Below are 26,853 nucleotides of genomic sequence, written 5' to 3'. Positions count from 1 at the left end.
TAAATAATTTGTTTCTTTTTATAAATAAAAGGAAAAGTTTATCTCAATATCATTGTTCATTTTCTCTAATCAACTGCCTAAACCTAAATATTTAAAAATGACTGCAACCCAAACTAGCAGCTTACCAATGACAAAGTAAAGTTACACATGGGGAAACAGGAAAAGGAAAGTAACATTAAGTATACAACATCTATTGTATAGCTGTATAAAATGACTAATATAATATAAAGATACAAGGATATATTATAAAGAAGCTGACCATATCAGACAAAAGAGAATGGGCAATGGAACCAAAGGAACATTAAAGCCCAGATATCCAAGGATCCAAACAAATGAAGTCTTGTATAAAAGAAAGGCTAACACAGAATTTTTATAACACCTCAGTTTTCTAGTACACACACACAATAATAATGATATAAATGGAAGGAATGTGTATATACATAGATATGTCACTCATTTGGGAGAGAGGAAGTTAGTTATCTTTGAGGACACTAACTAGTGTGGATATTAAGACTGTCAGTATCCTTCCTAGGCAAACATTGGTTCTGAAATTTTCAAAATTCCTTCAAAGTCAAATCTTTCAGGACACCTGGGTGGCTCAGCGGTTGAGCGTCTGCCTTTGGTTCAGGGCGTGACCCCAGAGTCCCCAGATCGAGTCTCACATCGGATCGAGTCCCACATCGGGCTTCTGACATGGAGCCTGTTTCTCCTCCCTCTGCCTCTCTCTTTCTCTGTTTCATGAATAAATAAATAAAATCTTTAAAAAAAAAAAAAAAAAAAAAGTCGGGCAGCCCCGGTGGCACAGCGGTTTAGCACCGCCTGCAGCCCAGGGCGTGATCCTGGAGACCTGGGATGGAGTCCCACATCAGGCTCTCTGTATGCTGCCTGCTTCTCCCTCTGCCTGTGTCTCTGCCTCTCTCTCTCTCTCTGTTTCTATGAATAAATAAAATCTTTAAAAATATATATTTAAAAAAAAAGTCAGAGATCCCTGGGTGGCGCAGCGGTTTGGCGCCTGCCTTTGGGCCAGGGCGCGATCCTGGAGACCCGGGATCGAATCCCACATCAGGCTCCCGGTGCATGGAGCCTGCTTCTCCCTCTGCCTGTGTCTCTGCCTCTCTCTCTCTCTGTGACTATCATAAATAAATATAAAAAAAATTTTTTAAAAATTAAAAAAAAAAAAAAAGTCAAATCTTTCAGGAGCTTCTAAAAAAAATATTTAAATATTCCAGGGTCTATTCCAATGCTTATAAATTGAAGACAGAGTAAAAAAAAATGTACAATTGACTATGTCTACCAGTGAGCCTAATCTTAACACTGTCCAAAGGTTCTTGCTGGCACAACCAGGAAGAGTTAGCATGTCTCCAGATAAAAAAATGCCTGGGAGCTCCAAAGGATGGCCTTTTCCAAGATACCACAGAACTCACTAAATCTTATGGTCTCTGAAACACAAATATTTCTCTTATGCAAACCCCTAACAAATTAATGGAGTATATTCTTGGATATCAGTTGAAACTAAGTTGTAAGTTGCATGTTGGTATTAGAGGATAGAAATAGGCCCTTTACTTTCATCCCCATTTTTCAACTAAAATATTCTTTCCCCACCCCACAAGAAATGCCAAACAGAAAAACTTACGGGCTCTTCAAAATCACTCTCTTCCTTAGATGGCAGTTGTAAGTCAGATTCCCAGTCCAGGGAGCTGTCACAAACCTCTAGATCATCAAGCACATTTTTTAAACTTGCTAGCTCAATGCATTCACTAGTCAAGTCACCTTGTTCACATATCTGGGCAATAGTAGAAAGTAAAATAAAAACAAGTTAATAACACATTTTCCTGAAATAGTACTGGAAAAGACCACATTCCCCAACTATCATTTCATTGTGTCTCACCTCTCTTTGTAGATCATCAACTCTTGTACTGCATACAACAGCATTCACATCTAGGTTACAGCATTCAGTATCATCATCCAGAGTATAGGTGCCAGATTCAGCCTTCCCCTGCAGGCCCTCTATAAAATAGGAGTCATTTTGCATAATTGTATGTATGGTAAAACTGGACTTGTCTCCCATAGGCCAAGGAATTTTACCTTGGCCTGCATCAGCTTTCAGCAAAGTCCCTTGACTGACTGTAATTAAAGATGCATTACTGGTCACTGGTAAAGTACCTTGTGACTTTGCATCATATGTCACCAAGTTTGCTGAAAAGCTGCTTCCCACAACTGCAGATGGACCTTCAAATATGTTACTAGAGTTTACATTCTTACCCAAAATATAGTTTGAGGAATCGGCAACTTCTTCAAATCTTCTTAAATCTTGTAAAACCAAAGAATCTGAAGTCGATACTTTCATTGGATAAAAAATGTTTGAAGATCCTACCTTCTCTGCAAGGTCAAGAGCAGGAACAGACTTTATCTTCCCAATGGGAAGAAATGGTTCATTGTCTAGATCACACTGAAATAAAGCTGACTGTGCTTTGCCAAGACCAACAGCCTGGCTGTGAGATTTTTCACTTAAAGAAGCAGATGACTTAAACTCTGGAATAAGAGAAAGTGGCTTAATGAACATTTCCTGAGGAGCACTGGGGAGTGATTTTAAATTAAGAGGCCAATACAGGGAGCTATTATCACCATTAACTTTTTTATGCAACAATGGTTTTGAAGCCTCTAATTCAAACACCCCAGGAGGAGATTGATAACATGGATGACTAAGCTCATCAAAGAAAGAGTTTTCATTGTTATAATTTAATAGGGAAAGATGTGGATTTTTTGGTTCCCTTTCTTGGCTGTCATTTACTAAAAACTTACTGATGTCAGTTTGGATTTCATTTACTGTATTCTCTTTCTTGGAAGGCTCAATAGAGGCAATAACTACCTCAAAGGCTACGTTTTCAGAAGCATCAACACTTTTTCCACCAAAAACACAAGTGGCCCTTTGGTTTCCTTCCTCTTGAAAATACAGTCGTTCTGATATCTGATCCAAGGTGGATTTAATAGTCTGAAGAGGAACACCAGAAACCTCCATCTGAGAGGTACCATGTCCACTAGAGTGTATATGTATTTCTGAAACTTTTACAGAATTACCAGGAACTACAATATTCTCACAATACTGTATTTCTGAAGATCTGGGATGCACCTCTGAAAATACTAAAGCACTTCTATTCTCCTTTAGTTCAAAACCTTGCGATAATTCTTTCCCCAGACCTTCTTCATTTCTTTCATACCCCTCCAAAGAATTCATCACTTCTTTCACCTCATTCTCAGCTGGAGCCCTTACATAAACACTCTCAAAATAATGACCGTGAGCTGTCAAGGGAATGCCCTTTCCTCTTCTTTCCAAGAGACAATGCAGGAAAGAATGTGACATTTTGTTATTAAAATGAGGAGCAACTTCATGCGGAAAGGAAACATGGTCCTTACTGATCACACATGTTTCTGGACGGTGTGAAGCTTGGTATTTGCTCCATGGCATATATGCAAAAGGGGCACTAAAATTGTCACTTCCCTTAGGAATTGTATTTTTATCAACTGTGTCGAAAGAATCTGCATAAGAATGATGATCCTTACTGGTTAAATATTTTTCTGACTGCTGTAAAGCTTTCTGTTTCCAATACTGCACATACGAACAAGAAGCATCAAAACTGTCACTTCCTTCAGGAGTCATGTATTCATCACTTGTATAAGATGAGGTTGAAACAGAAGCTTGACCTTCATCAGTTAAACTGGTTTCTGGCTCCTGAACTTCTTGTGTCTTCCATGTCATATAGGAACAAAGAGCATCATAACTATCAAAGTCTTTGGGGGTTTTCAGTTCATCGACTGTATCAGACAAAATAGTCTCTTCTTTAGTCCCTTGTTCAAGAGGTAAAAAAGAGTGCTGAGACTCAACAGCTGTACTAGCTATAAGTGAGTGCTGAGATACAGTAATACAACTGTTACCTAAGTCTGAAGCTACTTCTGAGGCTGCCTGGAATAAAGCTTCACTAACTTCCGACGGCCGAGAAAACCATTCAGTATCTTCAGACTTACCAGGAATTCCCCTGAAAATATACAGTTAAAAATAAATAAATAAAATGTTTAAGACATTTTTTTAAATACTAACATGAAAAATACAAAACTGATATGTCACTGAAATCAACATTATTTGAAAAGTATGCTGAAAAAGCAAAGTTCTAATTTCAAATTCCCTTAAAGTGGTTAGTGACTGAACAAGGCAAATTTTTTCTGAACAGAAGATGAACAGAAGACTCCCATCCTATGACCCTGATATTTTCTCAGCCTTCTCCTAAAATATTACCAAAAAATAGGAATATTTTCATACTGCCCCCAAAAAAAGATTAAATAAAAATACAAACTTTACTATTTAAAATGTTTACCACCTACCATAATTTAATACTTACTTAACTTTCACTAATTCTTTCACTAGTCATTTATTGTGCTCTTGAAAACCTCTTAAGAAATGATCTACTCAGGGGATCCCTGAGTGGCTCAGTGGGTTTAGCACCTGCCTTCGGCCTGGGGCATGATCCTGGAGTCCCGGGATCGAGTCCCACATCAGGCTCCCTGCATGGAGCTTGCTTCTCCCTCTGCCTGTGTCTCTGCCTCTCTTGCTCTCTCTCTCTCTGTGTGTGTCTCTTGTGAATAAATAAATAAATAAAATCTTAAAAAAAAATGATCTACTCCTAAAACACAACAGTAATCTATTGGTTGTCTATTATATACAGAACATTTTTTCATAAAGGTAATTTTAAGGTAATACATAGTAGAAAGGCAAAGGTTTTTATTCTGTAAACCTCTATAGCTTTTTTTAATGTTTTTATCTGAGTGTGGTTGACATACATTATCACATTAGATTCAAGCATACCATACCATACTTGTCATGGTGAGCACTGCACAATTAATAGAATCGTCAAATCACTATGCTGTGCACCTGAAACTAACATAACATTATATGTCAACTATTCTTCAAAAATAAAAATTTAAAAATAAACTATGCCTGAAATACTAAAATACATTAAAAATTATTTTTAAATAAACTACAGTTACCTAGCTCATTTTTACATATATGTTACTATGCCATATTAATATGCATCATGTCTTAACTTAGGGCCTTGTTACCGTCTGAGTGTGTGCTGAGACTCCAAACCCTCACCTCAGCCTGAAGCCATTAATATTAGAAACAACTTAGAATAAGAAAAGAGTAGAAAGGTTACATGCAAATAAAAAAATAAATTGTCCTACCTCAGAGGTACAAATTCTAGTTCACTGGGTTGAAATAAGGAATCAGACTCAAACTCTTGATCTTGTGTCAAGCATGTCAGCAAAGGCAAATCAGGAGAAGCAAAGTTGTCTTGTATGACTGCAAAGTTTCAAGTATAAAAATGTTGGGAATGCTGAAAGTTAATTGCTTAGCTTACTTATGTAATACTTTATAGAATCTAACGCTGCCATCTGAAAGTTTCTAGAAGCATCAGAATGATAACATAACAGCAGCAGCAGCAACTACCATTTATTTATTCACAGCCTGAAAAATTTCAGGCACTTAACATACAATATTTTAATGATAACCCTGAAGGATAGGTATTATTATACCATCTTACAGATGAGGAAACATGATTATAAAATTTAAGAAATATTAATTTGCCCACATTCAAATAGCTTAAAGGCCAGAGTAAGAAATGAACCTAAATACTCTAATTTCTTAGCAAATGCTCTTAACTATTATGTTGAAAATGTAGTCCACAGGTTCCTGGGCATCCCTAAAACATGCTTAGGAAGTGCCTAGAGTCAAAATTATATTCAAAACAACATTAAGGGAATCCCTCCTGGGTGGCTCAGTGGTTTAGCGCCTGCCTTCGGCCCAGGGCGTGATCCTGAGGTCCCGGGATCGAGTTCCACGTTGGGTTCCCTGCATACAGCCTGCTTCTCCCTCTGCCTGTGTCTCTGCCCGACCCCCCTCTCCCTCTCTATGTCTCTCATGAATAAATAAATAAAATCTTAAAAAAAAATAACATTAAGATGCCATTTGCCTTATTCATTCTCATTCTCTCACAAGTTTTATGTAGAATTTTCCAGAAGCTACATCATTTATGAAATAGCAACATATTGAATGCAGAAGCAGGTATCAGAATCTACCTGTATTCTATTTGGTCAAACATTATAGAGATTTTTTTCTTAAGTAAAATAATGCTACTCTTCTAAGTATTTTTGTTTTGGAAAATAGCTATTTTTCTTTTAAAAATATTTAATTTGGGATGCCAAATTAAATCTTGGTGGCTCAGTGGTTGAGCACCTGCCTTCAGCTCAGGTCATGATCTTGGAACCTGGGATCAAGTCCCATACATCAGGCTCCCTTCAGGGAGCCTGCTTCTCCCTCTGCCTGTGTCTCTGCCTCTCTCTCTGTATCTCTCATGAATAAATAAATCTTTAAAATATACATATTATATATATGTAACTTATGTTAACATACCATGGAGTTGTTATCTGTGTCTCTGCCCCTCTGTATCTCTCATGAATAAATAAATCTTTAAAATATATATATTATATATATGTAACTTATATTAACATACCATGCAGTTGTTATTTTTTAATGAGTTAATAAATATTTTGTAAATTTCTAATATGGGAAATAGTATTAACCCACATAAACAAAAGCTCTTTGAAGTCCTTGGTACATTTAAAGTATGTGACCAAAGAGTTTGAGAATGCTGATTTAAAGGAAAAATAATTCTTGTGGATTCCTACACATTAACTTAAATAATTCTTATTATATGTGCCTAAATGTGGACAAACTAGGTATAAACTCATTATTTATACCATTTACATAACTATAAAACAAAAAATATTAATAGAAATAAACTATAAAACCAACAGCATTCTATCTAATATTAATTCAATTGAATAGGTGATGTTTTACTAAAACTAAATTGTTCTTTCACTATGAATCTAATACCGTTCCTACAATATACTTTCTGGATTTCAGCATGTCTGTAATACTGCACTGCACACCGTCCCTATCATAACTGTCATACTCTTGTTTTAATCTTTAGTCTGTATGCTTAGACTGTCAACTCCACATCCACTTTATTCACAGCTGTATCCACAGTGCCTAGCAAAGAGACCAATTTATCCCTCAATGACTGTATTCATGCATAACAAAACAATCATGAAATGTGCTCTAGCTATCAGATCAGGGATCTCCTCTAATAATTAAAAATGTTTATCTACAGTAAATGGGAAGCTGGAGTTATAAAACTTCACCTAGAAAACATTTTAGAAGCCACATCACACAATCTCCTACCCAACGTTGCAATTCTATTAGAGAATTTTGCTTGACATTTTGCAGTGTTGTAAAGCTCACTATTTTGGTATATAGTCTTTCCACTACTAAATGATTCTATTAGAAAGCTCTTTTTTTTTTTTAAAGATTATTTATTCATGAGAGACACAGAGAGAGAGAGAAAGGCAGAGACACAGGCAGAGGGAGAAGCAGGCTCCATGCAAGGAGCCCCAAGTGGGACTCGATCCCAGGTCTCCAGGATCACACCCTGGGCTGAAAGCGGCGCTAAACCACTGGGCCACCGGGGCTGCCCTAGAAAGCTCGTTCTTATATCAAATTGAAAATGGCCTCCCTATAAGCTATGTATTCTCATTTTAACCTTTAGACTAAGAATTAGCAAACATTTTTAATAAAAGGTCAATTAATAAGTATTTTACACTTTGTTGATCACATATAGTCTCCATCACATATACTTCTTTGTTCTTACAATCCTTTAAAAATGCAAAAACTATTCTTAGGTCATGGTCAGTACAAAATCAGATCCTTGCTCTAGACCATTATAATACTCATCCCAAGGTACAGTTATTTTCCTGTTTACTAGGCTGTCTTCCCAAAAGTGGAAGTAGCTCTCATCATCTAAATATCCCTAGCAACAAACATACCATAGGCACTTAAGATATTTGTTAAACAAATGAATGAATGAAAGTTAAGCTCCTTCCTCTTTAGCTTGACAGCCCCTTAAACAACTTATCATAGCAAAGTCTTCTCTTTCATCTACTGTCATACTCATTTCCTCTCACAAACGAACTCCTGTGCTGGCAACATCTTTTTCTTTTTTTTTTTTTTTTTTAGTTTTATTCATTCATTTATTTTAAAGAGAGAGCATGTGAGCATGGAGAGGGGCAGAGGGCAAAGCAGAAAATCCCAAGCAGTGTCCCCGCTGAGTATCCTACATCTGAGGAGACCCCAACTGGAGCCAAAATCAAAAGTCAGAAGCTCAACGGCCTGAGCCATCCAGGTGCCCCACTGTCTACATCTTTCTTAAAATGTGAAACTAAAATGGACTTTGATGATCCACATCATAAAATACATCGGCATCAGTATTTTGCTTTGGATAGCCTTGGCTTATGTTTGAAAAAATCTTGTGAATTAACACTATCTATTGTGATACTCCTCTACAAAACTCTGACAAGCTAACATCATGGTTAAATCTCATTCCCCTGTCAAAGGTTAATTCTAATATATGTGGTTGTTTCATTTTCTTTCAATTAAAAAAAAAAACAAAACTGAATAAAACAAAGAACAAAATAGTATTGTCTTAATTATCATTTAGGCATGAAAAAATTGAAATTACCACACTGGTTAAGCATTCTTCCACATCCACATGATCCAAAGTTATAATAGTACAATTCTATCTCCTACCTTGATAATCTGAAAGGCACTTAAAGTTTAGCTTTTGTAAAGAGCTAATAAATCAGTGCAATATTGAACAGAGGAAACCAGTAAGATCTACCTCAAACAAGTCATTTAACCTCTTTATCTTACTTTTGAGGTCTGAAAACTGAGAATAACATATGCCTTATCTAATTCTAAGAATCTAATAAAGTAAACATAAACATTTGGGTTTTTTTTTTTTAGGATCATGGAGTCTCCACTGCTAAGAGAAGTTGTCAAAGGATAATATATAGTCTACCCCAAGGAAAAAAATCCACAAATTCAGGGCTGAGGAGGTATGCCCACTAGAGAGGAAGTTATCATCTTTCTATCTTCTGTGAGGAATAGGACATAATGAGGGGCAAGTGAACATTTAACATAACTAGACCAGTCAGCCAGTGTGGAAAACCAAAAATAAGGTAAGACCTTTGACAATGGTTCTACAGAGCTCCTCAACTCAAGAAAGGATTTAGGGGCACCGGGGTTGTTCAGTCAGTTAAGTGTCACAGTAGAGAGACTGAGCCTCCTATCCGGCTCCATATTCACTGCTTCAGATTCTCTCTCCCTCTCCCTCTACTTCTCCGTATTCTTGCTCACCCACACTCATTCACACACATGCATACACACACGCATACACACACCTCTCTCTCTCAAATAAATAATCTTAAAAAAAAAGATAGAAAGAAAGAAAGGATTTAAACGCAGGACCTGAAGTCCCCCAAAAGTATTTTACAAATATGAGTTATTACTACTGGTTAAAAATAAAGAGGTATTACCTAGCAGTGGCGAACATAAGAGATCTCTCTTGGATTTCTTTACTTGATTTTCTGGTTGGGTCAGTATACCTTCCTCCACAGAGGGGAAGTCTGTCACTTCGGTCCCTTCCTCTCTCATATTAAACCTGGTCTGGGTTGTATCCAAAGTGTGGGAAGAGTCCATTTCTTGCGGAGGATAATGCCAAGATTCTGTTCTCTAAAACAATAATTTTGAAGGAAAATATTCTAAGTCATTAACTGAGTTACCATATACATTAGTACTTAGATTTAACTATCCACCCACTCATGTAGCATATAGTTTCCTATATGATGACATTCTCATCAGTGTTTAGAGAAAGTAAAACTACTCTTTCTGTATGGTTTTCACAATATTAATTAATTTTAGACCTCTTCCCATCATTATCCATATTTTAATGTGTTATATCACTAGTGATTCTGTTATTCTTGAATATTCTCTTCACTGTAGCAATACATTTTTTTTTACATTTGGTTTTATTTGATGAAACTTTAGAATTATAATACTGAAAAACATTTTCCAAACCTAAAGTTGTAAAATGCTCTACACATGACCACTCTACTGAATTCTTAATTAGCTATACTGGTTTCTAATGGACTCGTGGCTCTTCTCATTGTGTAACATTATCACATAATCCAATGGTCTCTTTCAAGTGTTTACTCTTAGATTAGTGGCAAGATTCGAAGCAATGCTTCTCAAAGTATCTACAGGAAGGAACAATTTTTTCCTACTTCCAAATTTAACATTTTATTAAAATACTAATTAAAATTAGTAAGTTATAAGTCAATAAAAATAAAATAAAAAACTAAAAAAACTAGAAAATTAAATTTAATAGACACATAAGCCCAAAATATAAAACATAAATTTATTGCAATACGTGTCTCTGCCTCTGTGTCTCTCATGAATAAATAAAATCTTTAAAAAATTTTTTTAAATAAATAAATAATAAAATAAAAATAAAAAAGATGAAGGGTCAGTTTTAAAAATAATAATAAATAAATAAAATTTTAAAAAGCAAAGGCAATTGCAGTCATTGTGTGACTCTCACTATAACAAAACCTCTAGTCCCCAACTCATCTCTCAGACTCCTTAAGCATGGTTTGAGCCTGGTCCCATAGTTTATTACTCACTCCACAGAGACAGCTGTCTGTTGGCTCTCCTGCCTGCCCATCCTCTGGCCTCGTCAGATTACTCTAGCTCAACTTCAGTAATTCCTTAACCTCACTAGGACAATTATCCTATTACATTTACACTAGTCATCATTCCTTTCTTACCTGTATTTCCCTCTTTACCACTCTGAGAGTTCATTGTCATACTCATAACCACTGCCTTGCAAATATCTTTAACTTTCCTCCCCTTTTCTCCCACTACCATATTTGCCTGGTAAAAGCTCAGTTCTCTAGTTAAACATTCTCCTTATCCAAATCCAAGCAGCTGCACATTGCAGAGTAAAAAAACACAAACCCAAATGTCGTTTTCTTTAAATTGATGGCATTAAACTTCAAGGACACTCAGCATTGCATAGAAATCCTATTATATTTTCCTGGTGAATTGACTTGCTAAAATGACTACACTTTCTCTCCTCAGAACTACTGAACTCTCCTTCCTCGTTTCCAACTGATGACCTCATCTACTTCAATTAAGTGAATAGCAGGCAATGGAATTTTCTTATCTTCCTGTCAACAGATCTACAACCCTATACTCATCTTGTAACTTAAAAATAGTCTCTACCTATCAGAGGCCTTCCCATCTCATTCCATTCTTTTCAATGACTGCCTCCCTATTTGATTCTCCTGCTTTCATCATTCCTCTCCCCAAGTAAACATATTTATAATTTCCCACCATAAAATAAAATTTTAAAACGCCCTTAATTCAACATTCCTTTTCAGAGACACCTGGGTGGCTCAGTGGTTGAGCATCTGTCTTCGGCTCAGGGCGTGATCCTGATGTCTGGGATCCAGTTCCGCGTCAGGCTCCTTGCAGGGAACCTATTTTCCCTCTTCCTGTGTCTCCGCCTCTCTCTCTCTCTCTCTGTCTCTCTCTCTGTGTCTCTCATGAATAAATAAATAAGCTCTTTTTAAAAAAATTCCTTTTCTTCCTGCTTATTTTGGTTTTTTCCTTTTTTAAGTTTTTATTTAAGTCCCAGTTACTTAACACAGTGTAATATTAGTTTCAGGCGTACAATTAAGTGATTCAACACACGAACAACACCTGGTGCTGGTCACAAGATTCTGTAGATTTTGTTGCTATGTTTCTAGTACACAACGATTACTTGTTATACCTTTTTAATCAATATAAAAAGGCCCTCAAGGGATGCCTGGGTGGCTCAGCGGTTGAGCATCTGCCTTTGGCTCAGGGCATGATCCTGGAGTCCCAGGATCAAGTCCCACATCGGGCTTCCTGCATGGAGCTTGCTTCTCCCTCTGTCTCTGCCTCTCTCTCTCTCTCTCTCTCATGAATAAATAAATAAAATCTTTAAAAAGAAAAAAAAAAGGCCTTCAAATCCCTAATGTTTTTGATATAAATATATTCTGTTGGAGAAATAAAGATTAGAGATATAAATTTGGGATTTTTAAGTATACAGATATATTTAACCCCCCTGAATCTACATGAGAACCAAAACATCCCAACACTTCAAGCAGAAATCAAAAGCTCAAACGTGTACAGGGCCAGGGAAGTAACAGAAATGAGTAAAACCGCCTGGAATTAGAGAGTGATGGGACCTGTGGCCAAATATGCACTGCATACACACTTTAAAGTGTGTCCATTTCAAAAATTTTTAAATACCATGCCCCAATTTTTTTTTCTGAAAACCACATTTGGCCATTATTCAGGTCCATATCTTAGAACCTTCGATTTTGAGGTTGAACGGGGGAAGATAAAGCAGGAAAGGAAACAGAAGAGTAGAAAAAAAAAAAAAAATAGAAGCCATGAAAGGAAATGATTTTAAGAAGTTATGCAATGGTTAACAGTGTCAAATGCTATATATTGCACCTAAAATAAGGACAGAAAAGTTCTCATTGTATTCAGCTATACAAATGCTGGCAAAACTTGCTTTGGTCAGAACATAAAGTAGATTTTTTTTTTTTTTTTTTTTTTTTTTTTTTTTTTTTTTTTTTTTTTTTTATTTATTTATGATAGTCACAGAGAGAGAGAGAGAGAGAGGCAGAGACACAGGCAGAGGGAGAAGCAGGCTCCATGCACCGGGAGCCCGATGTGGGATTCGATCCCGGGTCTCCAGGATCGCGCCCTGGGCCAAAGGCAGGCGACAAACCGCTGCGCCACCCAGGGATCCCCATAAAGTAGATTAAGTAAAATAATAAGTAGATCCTAACCAGTGATATAAAATACATATATTAAGAAGGAAAAAATATATAGTTGATACAACTGTCTATTTAGAAAGTCCTAGGGCATCTGGGTCGCTCAGCCAGTAAAGTGTACAACTCTTGATTTCAGCTCAGGTCATGATCTCAGGGTAGTGAAAATAAGCCCTGTAGGCTCTGTGCTGGCATGGAGCCTGCTTGGGATTTTCTCTTTCTCCCTCTCTCTCAAAAAAAAAAAAAAAAAAAAAAAAGACCTATTACTAAAATCAGTAAATGTGACTTAAAAGGTCAATATAAGAAGTCATTTATATTTCTATATATTTGTGAATAGGAAATTGAAATTTGTAAAAACATCAGTATGATTAATTACACCTTAATAAAAGCAATGTTTGTTTATTTTTTTAAAGATTTATTTATTTATTCATGAGAGAGACAGACTGAGAAAGAGAGGCAGAGACACAAGCAGAGGGAGAAGCAGACTCCTCACAGGGAGCCCGGTGTGGGACTCAATCCCGGAACCTGCGATCACGACCTGAGCCAAAGGCAGGCGCCCAACCACCAAGCCACCCAGGCGTCCCTAAAAGCAATGTTTTTAAAAAAAAGGTAACACAACATGTTAAGTTTGGTAAACCGAAGACAACAAAATACTGATGAAAAAACTAAACACTTAAATGAAACTGCAAGAACTGTTGTGTTGGTGGATTACAGAACTCAAATATTAAGGTGTCAATTCTCTCCAAACTGATGTATAGACTCAAGGCAATCTTAATCAAAATTCCAAGAGGCTTTTTTAATAGACATGCTGATTCTAAAATTTATATAGAAATTTGGGGGATCCCTGGGTGGCTTAGCAGTTTAGCACCTGCCTTCGGCCCAGGGCGTGATCCTGAAGTCCCAGGATCAAGTTCCGCATTGGGCTCCCTGCATGGAGCCTGCTTCTCCCTCTGCCTGTGTCTCTCTCTGTGTCCCTCATGAATAAATAAATAAAATTTTTTAAAAAATAATAAAATAAAATTTATATAGAAATTAAAAGAATAGAGCAAAAACAAAACCATTTTTCAAACAAGGAGCAAAGTGGGAGAACTCACACTACCTGATTTCAAGAGAGTACAAAAATTAAGAGTGCAGAATTGGTATGACAAGCCATCAATGGAATAAAGTCCAGAAATAGACCAACACATATATAATCTGTTTTTGATAAAGATGCCAAGGAAGCACTAGACAAAAAGACCGTATCTTCAGCTAATGGTGTTGGAATGACAAATATTCAAATGTAAAGAAATCAAGATGGACACTTACTTTATATCATATACAAAACCAATTCAAAATAGATCATAGAAATGTAAAACCTAGAACTAGAAAACTTCAAAAACTGGTTCGAAACTGGGTTAAATTTTGACAACCTCTCTTCCCTCAACTATGGGACATTTAGCAATGTTTAGAGACATGTTTCATAGTTACAACATGAGAGAGTGCTACTGAATCTAGTGGGAAAAGGTCAAGGATGCTGCTAAACACCTTACAACATACAAGACAGCCCCATACAATGAGGAACTAAGTGACCCAAAATGTCAAAAGTGCCAAGGTTGAGAAACCTTCCAGATTTTCTAGGAAAAAATCTTTGTGACATAGGATTAGGACAAAATTTCTCAGAACACAATACAAAACATTGAAAAACAAAAGCTATACACCAATTTCATCAAAATTAAAGCTTTTGCTCTTTAAAAGACAAAGAATTCAAAGAAAAACTATAAAGTAGGGGAAAAAAATATTTGCAAAACACATGTTTAGTAAACGACTTGTACCTAGAATTTATAAAGAACTTCCAAAATCAACAAATAGAACAAATCAGCCTTTAAAAATGGGGAAGAGGGATCCCTGGGTGGCGCAGTGGTTTGGCGCCTGCCTTTGGCCCAGGGCGCGATCCTGGCGACCCGGGATCGAATCCCACATCAGGCTCCCGGTGCATGGAGCCTGCTTCTCCCTCTGCCTGTGTCTCTGCCTCTCTCTCTCTCTCTCTCTCTTTCTCTGTGACTATCATAAATAAATACAAATTAAAAAAAAAAAAATGGGGAAGAGGGGCAGCCCGGGTGGCTCAGCGGTTTGGCGCTGCCTACGATCCAGGTTGTGACCCCGGAGACCCGGGATCAAGTCCCACGTCGGGCTCCCTTCATGGAGCCTGCTTCTCCCTCTGCCTGTGTCTCTGCCCCCTCCTCCGTCTCTCATGAATAAATAAATAAAATCTTTTAAAAAAATAAAAATTAAAAATTAAAAAATAGCAATGAGGAAGAGGGACGCCTGGGTGGCTCAGTGGTTGAGCACCTGCCTTCGGCCCAGGGCGTGATCCTGGAGTCCCAGGATCAAGTCCCACATTGGGCTCCCTGCATGGGGCCTGCTTCTCCCTCTGCCCATGCTTCTGCCTCTCTGTCTCTCATGAATAAATAAAATTTAAAAAAAAAATGGGGAAGAGATTTTAAAAGACCCTACATTAAAGAAGAAACATGGGTGGCAAATAAGCACACAAAAAGATGTACAGGACAGCCCGGGTGGCTCAGCAGTTTAGCACTGCCTTCAGCCCAGGGTGTGATTCTGGAGACCCGGGATCGAGTCCCACGTCGGGTTCCCTGCATGGAGCCTGCTTCTCCCTCTGCTGTGTCTCTGCCTCTCTCTCTCTCTCTCTATCTCTCATGAATAAATAAATAAAATCTTTAAAAAAAAAAAAAAAAGATGTACAATATCATTAGTCATTAGGAAAATGCATATTAAAACCACAATGAGCCTCTCTCTCTCTCTCTCTCTCTCTCTCTATCATAAATAAATAAAAAACTTAAAAAAAAATTAAAACCACAATGAGACCCCATAATATACCTAGAATGGCTAAAACTTTTAAAACAAAAAAACTAACAATACCAAGAACCGGCAAGGATGCAAATCAACTAGAATTCTCATATATTGTGGGGGAAGACAAAATGGCATGGCCACTTTGGAAAACAGTTTAGTACTTTCTTACAACATTAAACATACAATTACTGTATCAGCCAGTAATCTCATTCCTAAGTATTTACCAAGAGAATGAAACCATTTGTCTACAAAAATTTGCACCTGTATGGAATACTACTCAGCAATAAAAAAATTAAAAAGAACTTCTGAGTCACATAATAATATGGATAAATCTCAAAAGCATGTGTTAAGTAAAAGAAGCCAGATTCGAAAGCCTATATACTTTAATTTTGAAAAGACAAAACTATAGGGACAGAAATCAGATCAGTAGTTGCCAGGGACTAAGGATGGGGGAGACGACTGATTACAGTGAGGTACAAGAGAACTTTTGGGGAGTGACAGCAACCTTGTATATCTCAAATGTGGTACTGGTTATGACTGCATATATCTCTCAAAGCTCATCAAACTGTATACCTAAAAAAGCGAAGTTTGCTGTGATAAAATTATACATCAATGAGGTTAACATAGCAGGAAATGAAGAAAATTCTTAAAAATTTCATTTAATGAACAGGGAGCAGAGTATTAAACCAAACAGCTAGGGATGAGACATTTGTACTCAAGTTGCTGGAGGTGACATGGTCTAGACTGTGACTACAGGATGGGTACCCCTAGTAGGGGTAAAAGTTTAGGAGGAGAAGTGGAAGAAAAGATCTCTGTAGGTTAGATCAAAGATCCAGGAGTTTTAGGCACTAGATGGGTAATGTAAGCTGAAGTGAAAGAAACTGAGAACAGTGTAGCAAGAGCTATATTTTCAGTGAATTAAGAGAGGTAACTCAGAAAACAGCAACAAAGATGAATGAACCAAATAACAAGGAGAAGGGGGCACCTGGGTGGCTCGGTGGTTGAGCATCTGCCTTTGGCTCATTGTCATGATCCTGGGGTCTTGGGATCGAGTTCTGCTATCAGGCTCCCTGCAGGGAGCCAGCTTCTCCCTCTGCCTATGTCTCTGCCTCTCTGTCTCTCATGAATAAACAAATAATTTTTAAAAACCAAAAAAAACAAGGAGAAAAAGGGGGGAAATGAGAAAGTGGCATAATGTTCCAGCTATGCTGAGGAACCCAGGCATGAAGGCAGGAAAAGAAGAGCTACAGGATCTGTCTAAGGCATATTTTTTTTTTTCACGGCGTATATTTCACAAGATAGGGACAAAAAGGAAGACAACTACGTTTGGACTATACCATAAATATATCCTCAGAGACTACCAAACTATTTAGGGATATATCCCTATAATCATTTCCTAGGACTACCATAACAAAGTTACACAAACTAGGGGGTTCAAAACAACAGAAATTTATTTTCTCACAGTCCTGGAGGCTAGAAGTCTGAGATCAAAGTGTTGGCAGGGCCATGTTCCATCCAAAGCCTCTAAAGAGAATCCTTTCCTTACCTCTTCCACCCTCTGGTAGCCCCAGACATTCCTTGGCTTGTTGCAGTAGATTGCCAATGTCTGCCTCTGTCTTGATAGGGCTGACTTCTTCCTGTGTGTGGCTCTCTCTACGCATCCTATTTTCCTCTAACGACAGCAGTCATATTGGATTAAGGGCCTACTGTACTCCAGTATGATCTCACCTAAGCTATATCTGCAATCACCCTTTTTCAAATAAGGACATATTCTAAAGTACTGGGGAATAGGACTTCAACACATCTTATGCCACACAATTCAGTCTATTGCAATCCCCCTTTCATTTAAGAGTCCCAGAGTGCTATGAATTTTCTAGTCAAGGCTTCTTTTCATTCCTTTCTCTTCATGACAGCAAATTTCCTTTCTTCATATCTTGCATCAAATGAATAATCACTGCAATTTAGGGGAAATTGAAGGTACCAGAAGAAACTGATAACCCAAGATCTTAGATAATCAACCCTAAATATTTAACCATTATAAATGAGGCTACATTTTTCCTCCAACAAACATATAAGCCTCTTTCCCATCTGCTCATAATTTTTCCATTTCTTCTAAATTTATGAGTATACTCTAGATCAATGGTTCTCAAAGAGTGGACCAAAGATCCTTGGCAGTCACACTCTTTCAGGAAATCTATATGGAGCTCCCCTTTCTATGTAAGTCCAGATTTTCTTCACATACTGTGATGTATCCCAAAAGACTAAATGCAGAAGCAGATATGAGAATCCAATTGTGATGGTTAATTTTATGTGTCAACTTGGCTGAGCCACCAGGTGGCCACATATTTGGGAAAATATTGTTCCATGTGTCTGTGTGTCTAGATTAACATTTGATTAACATTCGATCCACAAAAAAAACAAAAACAAAAACACAAAAACAAAACAAAACAAAAAAAACATTCGATCCACAGATTAAGTAAAGGAGATTGCCCTTTCCACTGTGGATTAAGCCTCATCCAATCCATTAAAGGCCTGAATGGAACAAAAGGCTGAGCAAAACAGAATTTACAATTTACTCTCTCTGCCTGATGGTCTTCTCCTGCCTTTAGGCTTGGATTCAGAGTAGAACTTAAACCATCAGTTCTCCTGGTTTTCAGGCCTTTGGATTCAGACTATAACTATACCATCAGCTCTCCTGGGTCTCCAGGTTCCAGATCTTAGAAATCTCAGCTAGCACAAGAGCAAATTTCTTATTTTGTGTGTGTGTTGTATGTGTGTGTGTGTGTGTGTGTATATATGTATAAATCTACTGGTTCTGTTTTTCTGGAGAACCCTAATACGTTGTCTTTTATTAGACCTGACATTAAAGAGATATGAAAAAATGTAGAACAATGCCACTTTTCAACTAACTTTTCTGTCTTGGAAAATATTTTTTCATTTTTAAATATACTACTTATGCTACTATATAATGTGTTTGTTGGGGTTTTTTTAAAGATTTTATTCATTTGGGATCCCTGGGTGGCACAGCAGTTTGGCGCCTGCCTTTGGCCCAGGGCGCGATCCTGGAGACCTGGGATCGAATCCCACGTCGGGCTCCCCGGTGCATGGAGCCTGCTTCTCCCTCTGCCTGTATCTCTGCCTCTCTCTCTCTCTCGGTGACTATCATAAAATAAAAAAAAATTTTAAAAATTAAAAAAAAATATTTTATTCATTTATTCATGAGAAACACAGAGAGAAGGAGAAAGAGAGAAAGAAAGAAAGAGGCAGAGACATAGGCAGAGGAAGAAGCAGGCTCCATGCAGGGAGCCTGACGCGGGACTCGATCTCGGAACTCCAGGATCACACCCTGAGCTAAAGGAAGACGGCAACCGCTGAGTCACCCAGGCGTCCCGGATATGTTATTTTAAAAATATCTTTAAATGTTTTAATTTCTAGTAAACTAAATATCAATAGAAATAATTCATACAAACAAAAGATGCTTAAAATAGTTTTGAAGAATGTAAAGGAGTCCTGAGACAAAAAAGAAATTGAAATGCTATTCTATATAATTAAAACTATCAAAGATCTAATAGAAAAATGGAAAATTCACCTCTTACCATTCTTCACAGCTAAATCAGAATTTCTCATGCTATTTATGAAAAGAAAAATAGTTTGCCAGTTACACAAGACATACCTGATCATTCCTACACCCCCACCAAGCTGTTTTTTCCACAAAGACCACATTAGTATCAGAAATCTGTGTTCCACTATTGCCTTGATATGATGACTCTTGCCATACATGATGTGTCAATGGGACAACCTGAAAATCAAAAGCAGATTTTTTTTTTAAGATTTATTTATTCATGAGAAGCTGAGACACAGGCAGAAGGAGAAGCAGACTCCCTGAAGGGAGTCTGATATGGGACTCACTCCCGAGACCCTGGGACCATGATCTGAGCCAAAGGCAGAAACTCAACCAGTGAGCCACCCAGGTACCCTCACTTGGCTTTTTAAGATGATTTGTTGAAGCCAGTGGCTTAGATCTGGGAGGGAGGGTCAGGGGAGTGTGGACTTTGGTTTAACCCTTCCTGAGCCAGAGGCAGATGCTCAACCACTGAGCCATGGAGGTGCCGTGAAAAGCAGATTTAAATACAATAGTAACACAATCACTGCTACTAAACAATAAGTAAAATCTAAACTTTAACTTATATTTCTCTGTTTATAAAGCACTTTCCTATATACGTATATATGTATATAAAACATTTCAACTCCACAACCACTATCCAAATTACTACCTTCACTTAAAAAAAAAAAAAAAAAAAAAAAGGGGGCCAGGTGGCTCAGTAGGTTAAGCACCTGATTCTTCATTTCAGCTCAGGTCATGACCTCAGGGTTTTGAGATCAAGTCCAGTGTCAGGCTCTGTGCTCTGCATGGAGTCTATATAGGATTCTTTCTCTCTCTCTCTCTCTCTCCCTGTCATTGTCCCTGCTCTTCTCCCTGCTCTCATGTGTGCAAGTGCCCACTCCCGTTCTCTCCAAAAGAAACAATGAATCTTTAAAAAAAATAAAAATAAAAAAATAGAGTCTTAAGGTTATTCAGTTAGAACTCAACATATTTTCCAATAAACCATGGCAGATCCTTAACCTCCTATACCCCTACCAGTAAAAGAAGCAAGTAGAAACAAGCAAGTTATTTTAAAATCTTATTTTTTGAGACATCTAAGAAATTAGCCTTAAAAATAGGGACTAAAATCAACCCAGTGGAGGCAGTGGGAACAAACATCAGGCTTTTTGTGAAATCAGAGCAGGGCTCCCTTAACCTGTGAAAGGAGGCAATAAAAGCTGTGACTGCAGGGATCCCTGGGTGGCGCAGCGGTTTGGCGCCTGCCTTTGGCCCAGGGCGCGATCCTGGAGACCCAGGATCGAATCCCACGTCGGGCTCCTGGTGCATGGAGCCTGCTTCTCCCTCTGCCTGTGTCTCTGCCCCTCTCTCTCTCTCTGTGACTATCATAAATAAATAAAAATTTAAAAAAAAAAAAAAAAAAAAGCTGTGACTGCAGCTCAAGGCTGAAACATTGCAAATAGAAAAGATCCAAGGCAATCAAACAAAAATGACCTATGTCAAGTAACCCACTGGTTCAGGGACTGGTTCCTGAGATTTCCTCCAATATTCCTGGACAATAAAAACCAGTTTCAATATAAGAACTCTTTTTTAAAAAGCAGCCACAAGGGGCAAGGTAAAGACAACCACAAAAACACCAGATAGAGAAGGGTGCACCATAAGACAAAAAAAAAAAAAAACAAAACAAAAAAAACACTCCTGCTAAAAATGATTACAAACTATATTTTTTAAAAACTTTAAAATGAGTACCTCAGATCCTCAAAGAAATAAATACACAATGTCCATAAAAAGGGAAAAAGTTATAAAGTAAAATAGGCAGTTATGAATGTCAAGGAAGATGAATGCTAACAAAATATTAATAACCACAAATGTGAATGAGCCTCTGAAGGAAACTCAAGGTCATCAGATTTTTTCCAGAATTAAAACAGATACTACACTAACAATACAAAAAAATTTTTTTACAGAATGCTTACAACAATGTGTTTTTGTTAAGACCAGCTTATTTAAAATCTACTCAATAACTATAGAGATTTCTAAGATATCAACTCTTCCAAAAGGATTTCTCTACAGGTAGAGTACCATGGTGCACACCCATCTTGCTTCAGTGGAGATTTTTAAGGGACAAAGAATAAAAAATAAAACTATTTTTGCAAATGCGTTCTGGCCATTTGAAATTCCTAAATCTGTAACAATACAGCCAATGTTCTGGCACAGTTAATCTTCTTTGTGCCCTCCAGGAAAGAAGAATGCCAACATGAATGTTCAAAATGGCTATTCACTGCAGCGAAATAATGCAGGTTGTGGAGCATGGGGTCTTGCCTTAAAGAGCTGATTCAGAACAGCTTATAAAAAGAGAGTTCAATTCATTAGGATATTTGTAGGAAACTAATGATACGTTGAGAAACTAGCACATTGAGAACTAACCCAATGTGTGAGAAAATGAACTCTCCCCTCACTTTTATCAGTTTAAAGAAAACCTAAAATTAAAACTAAATGTTAAAAGTTCTTACTTAAAAAATCCATTCCCCAGGACTTCCTTTTTTTTAAGGTTTTATTTACTTATTCATGAGGGACAGAGAGAGAGAGACAGACAGACAGACAGAGAGGCAGAGATATAGGCACAGGGAGAAGCAGGCTCCCCACAAGAAGCCCAATGCAGAATTCGATCCCAGGACCCCAGGATCATGACTTGAGCCAAAGACAGACGCTCAACCACTGAGTCACCAGGTGCCCCAGAACTTCCTATTTTTATCACCCATCTGTTTAAACATCATTGAGAAAAATCATTTCTATTACATCCTCATAAATTTGATCAACTTTCCCACTATTGCCTTTGAATATAACCCAATATTTGAAGGATTCTTTAAGATTTTATTTATTTGACACAGAGTTTCGGAAAGAGGGAGAGGGAGAGAACAAACACACACAGGGGGAATAGAAGGCAGGAGAAGCAGGCTCCCCGCTGTGCAGGGAGCCCAGTGAAGGGCTTGATCTGAGCCAAGCCCTTAAATGACTGAGCATGGAGGCACCCCTCTTGAAGCAGAAGTTTTAAGATGAATGCTTCAAAACTATGCAAGTGTCATGAACTCTTCATATGAGATTAAATGTCTTTGGTATAAATTAAAAGTTTGAAAGAGTCTTTCCCTGAGTAAGTCTGTAATATTAAAAGTTAGTAGTCTTCCAAATATGTACTGTCCATGAGAGAAACACTTTAGATCTACGGACACACACAGGCTGAAAGTAAAAGGATGGAAAAGGATATTCCATGCTAATAAAAGAGCACAGGAATAGCTGTACCAAGTTCAGACAAAACAGATTTTAAATCAAAAATTGTTATGAGACAAAGGACACGACAGAATCTTAAAAGGGTCAAATCACCAAGAAGACATAACAATTAAAAGTATTTATGCACCCAACCTCAGAGCTCCAAAATCAATGAGGCAAATTTTTAAAGACTTTGGAGGAGAAACACAGAGCAACACAGTATATTAAAAGACTTCAATACCTCACTTTCAATAATGGATAAAACCACCATACCGAAGAACAATAAGGAAATAGAGGAACTGAACAACAATACAGACCAACTGGACCTAACACATATCTATAGCACTCCACCTAAAAACAGAATATACATTTTTTTCAAGTATATATGGACCATTCTTTAGAATAGAACATGTTAGCTACAAAATGAGTCTTAACAAGCTCAAAAAGACTGAAATGCACAGTGTCTTCCTCAACCACAATGGAATAAAACTAGAAATCAACAGCACAGAAAAAAAACTGGAAATTTCCACAAATATATATAAATTAAACACTACACTCTTTTAAAAACCAATAGGTCAAACAAGAAGTTACAAGGGAAAATTAAAAAAAACTTTGACATAAATAAATATGAAGACACAAAATGCCAGAACTTATAGGATGCAACAAAGCAATGCTAAAGGAAATTTACAACTGTAAATTTACAGCTGTAAGGCATACATTTAAACAAAAGGATAATCTCAAATCAACAACCTAATTTACACCTCAAGGAACTAGAGGAACAACAAACTAAACCTAAAACAAGCAGAAGGAAAGAAATAATAAACACTGAAGCACACATAAAATACTGAACAGAGGAAAAAAATAATTAATGAAACTAAAAGTTAAGGTTTTTTTAAAGATCAAAAAAATTAGCAAACCCTTAGCTGGAATAAGAAAAAAAAAGGCTCAAAATAATAAAACTAGACACAAAAAGGAAAAATTATAACCAATGGCCCAGAAATAAGGATTATAAGAGAACAGTACAAACAACTGTACACAAATAAACTGGACAAACAAAAAAGAAATACATAAATTCCTGGAAACACATACTGAATCATGAAAGAAGAGAAAATCTGAACAAACCTGAAACAAGGAGATTAAATCAGTAATCACAAACCTCCCAACAGGGAAAAGCCAAAGACCAGATGGCTTCACTGCCATTTGTTCATCAAACATTTTAAAAAGAACGAACACCAAACTTCCTAAAACATTTCCAAAAAACTGAAGAGGAACACTTCTTGACTCATTCTGAGGCTAGCATTACCATGATATGAGACAACGACAAAGACACTGGAAACCAGAAAACTAACACCAATATCTTCAATGAACACAGAAGCAAAAATCTTCAACAAAATTAATACTAGCACACAGAATGCACAGTACATTAAAAAATTATATACCATAATCAAGTAGATTTTAAACCTAGAACACAAGGATGGTTTGACATATAAAAAATCAGTGTAATACCTCCTAGTAACAGAATTAAGGATAAACCAAGATGATTATCTCAAGTGATACAGAAAAAGCATTTGACAATGGTCATCACCCTTTCATAGTAAAAACATTCAACAAACTAGGAAAAGAAGAAAACTACCTCAACATAATAAGAACCATATATGCAAAAGCCACAGTAAACAGCATATTCAATAGTGAAAGATTGGAAGTGTTTCCTCTAAGATCAGGAACAAAATAGTGCTAGAGATTCAAACTAGAACATTTAGCAAGAAAAGGAAATACAAGGCAACCAAACTGGAAAGAAAAATGCAAAATATCTCAGTTGCAGATGATACGATCTTCAATATAAAAAAACTCCAAAGAAATAAAAAATCGTAAAAAAGAAAAGAGAAAAGAGAAAAGAAAAGAGAAAGGAAAAGGAAAAGGAAAAGGAAAAGGAAAAGGAAAAGGAAAGAAAAGAAAAAAAGAAAAGAAAAGAAAAGAAAAGAAAAGAAAAGAGAAAAGAAAAGAAAAGAAAAGAAAAGAAAAGAAAAGAAAAGAGAAAAGAAAAGAAAAGGGATTCCTGGGTGGCTCAGCAGCTAAGCGCCTGCCTTCGGCCCAGGGCGTGATTCTGGAGTCCCCGGATGGAGTCCCATATCGGGCTCCCTGCATGCAGCCTGCTTCTCCCTCTGCCTGTGCCTCTGCCCTGTCTCTCTCTCTCTCTCTCTCTCTCATGAATAAATAAAAAATCTTAAAAAGAAAAAAAAAAGAAAAAAAAAAAACCTCCAAAGACTAGGGTGCCTGGGTGGCTCAGTAGTTGAGGGTCTGCCTTTTTGCTCAGGTCATGATCCCAAGGTTCCTGGGACGGAGTTCCACATCAGGCTCCCTGCAGGAAGCCTGCTTCTCACTCTGCCTATGTCTCTGCCTCTCTTCCTCTCTGTCTCTCAAGATTAAATAAATCTTTTTTTAAAATTTTTATTTATTTATGATAGTCAGAGAGAGAGAGAGAGAGAGAGAGAGAGAGAGGCAGAGACATAGGCAGAGGGAGAAGCAGGCTCCATGCACCGGGAGCCCGACGTGGGATTCGATCCCAGGTCTCCAGGATTGCGCCCTGGGCCAAAGGCAGGCGCCAAACCGCTGCACCACCCAGGGATCCCAATTAAATAAATCTTAAGGAAAAAAAAGCTCCAAAGATTATACACACATATGTGCGCACACAAACTGTTAGAATAAGTGAATTCAGCAAAGTAGCTGACTAGATACAAAGTCAACACACAAATACCAATTGCATTTCTATACACAGTAAACAATGTGAAAAGAAATTACAAAAACAATTCCACTTAAAATAGCATCAAAAAGAATCAAATATTTAGGAAGGAACCAAAAAGGTGAAAAACTTACACAATGAAAACTAGTTTACCCAAAACCACACACAAAAAGTAACCAAAAATGGATCAAAACCCTAAATGAAAGACCTAAAACAATATAACTCTTACAAGACAACATGGAAAAAAAGCTTCATGACACTGATTGAGAATCCAAATTGGTGTTATTTTCTGGTATAACACCTATGGTACATGTTAACAGAAGAAAAACAAACTGGACTTCGTGAAAATTAAAAAAAAAATAATTGTGCATCAAAAGACACTATCATAGTACACAGTAAAAAGACAACCCACAGAATGGGAGAAAAAAATTGCAAGGTATATATCTGATAAAAGAGTCATAGCCAGAATATATGATAACTATTACAACTCAATAATAAAAAGTAAAATAACCCAATTAAAAAATGGGCAAAGGGGATCCCTGGGTGGCGCAGCGGTTTGGCGCCTGCCTTTGGCCCAGGGTGCGATCCTGGAGACCCGGGATCGAATCCCACATCGGGCTCCCAGTGCATGGATCCTGCTTCTCCCTCTGCCTCTTTCTCTCTCTGTGTGACTATCATAAATAAATTAAAAAAAAAAAAAATGGGCAAAGGATCTGAATACACTTTACCAAAGAAAATGTACAAATAGCCAATAATCACATGAAAAGATGCTCAACATCACTAAACATTAGGGAAGTGCAAATCAAAACACAATGAGATAACATCTCACACCCATTAGGGTAGCCACTATAAAAAAATAAAAAAATAAAAAAACCCGAGGGCAGCCCCAGTGGCCCAGCAGTTTAGTGCCACCTTCAGCCCAGGGCATGATCCTGGAGACCCAGGTTTGAGTCCCATGTCAGGCTCCCTGCGTGGAGCCTGCTTCTCCCTCTGCCTGTGTCTCTGCCACTCTCTCTCTCTGTGTCTCTCGTGAATAAATAAATAAAATCTTAAAACAAAACAATCACTGTTAAGGATGTGGTGACATTCAAATTCTTAAGCACTGCTGATGGGAATACAAAAGGTAAAGCCACTGTGGAAAACAGCATGGTAGTTCCTCAAAAAATTAAAAAAAAAGAAAAAATTACCATAGGATCCAGCAATTCCACTTCTGGGTATATACCCAAAAGAACTAACAGCAGGGTCCTAAAGAAATATTTGTACACCCATGTTCACAGCAGCATATTCACAATAAATTAAAATCTTTAAAAAAAAATGCTAACTGAAATAAGCCAGTCATAAAATGACTCACACTGTGAGAGTCCACTTAAATGAGGTACCTAAAGTAATCAAATTCACAGAAACATGAAGTAGAATGGTGGTTGCCATAGGCTGGGATGAGGAAGAATGGGAAGTTGTGTTTAACAGGCACAAAGTTTCAGTTTTGCAAGATAAAAAGAACTCTGAAAATTGGTTGTATAACAACGTTAACACAGTTTTAACATTATTGAATCCCACACTTAAAAATAGTTAAGATTGGGACGCC

At 37.3% G+C, this 26,853-nt stretch overlaps 1 protein-coding gene across 1 annotated transcript in view; it reads right to left on the bottom strand.

Annotated features, from left to right (window-relative positions):
- Positions 1–26,853, bottom strand: part of ALMS1 (ALMS1 centrosome and basal body associated protein) — a 216,461-nt gene that overhangs the window by 169,809 nt on the left and 19,799 nt on the right. The window contains exons 2-7 of the mRNA XM_077842914.1: positions 19,337–19,462; positions 9,484–9,679; positions 5,236–5,353; positions 3,562–4,034; positions 1,889–2,007; positions 1,634–1,783 (exon numbers count right to left, since the gene is read on the bottom strand). Coding sequence (XP_077699040.1) covers positions 1,634–1,783; positions 1,889–2,007; positions 3,562–4,034; positions 5,236–5,353; positions 9,484–9,679; positions 19,337–19,462 — 1,182 coding nt within the window. The remainder of the gene's footprint in view (positions 1–1,633; positions 1,784–1,888; positions 2,008–3,561; positions 4,035–5,235; positions 5,354–9,483; positions 9,680–19,336; positions 19,463–26,853) is intronic.

The sequence above is a fragment of the Canis aureus genome, chromosome 12 (assembly GCF_053574225.1).
Source record: "Canis aureus isolate CA01 chromosome 12, VMU_Caureus_v.1.0, whole genome shotgun sequence".
NCBI classification, from domain to species: Eukaryota; Metazoa; Chordata; class Mammalia; order Carnivora; family Canidae; genus Canis; species Canis aureus.
This window is presented reverse-complemented; position numbering and strand designations above follow the sequence as displayed.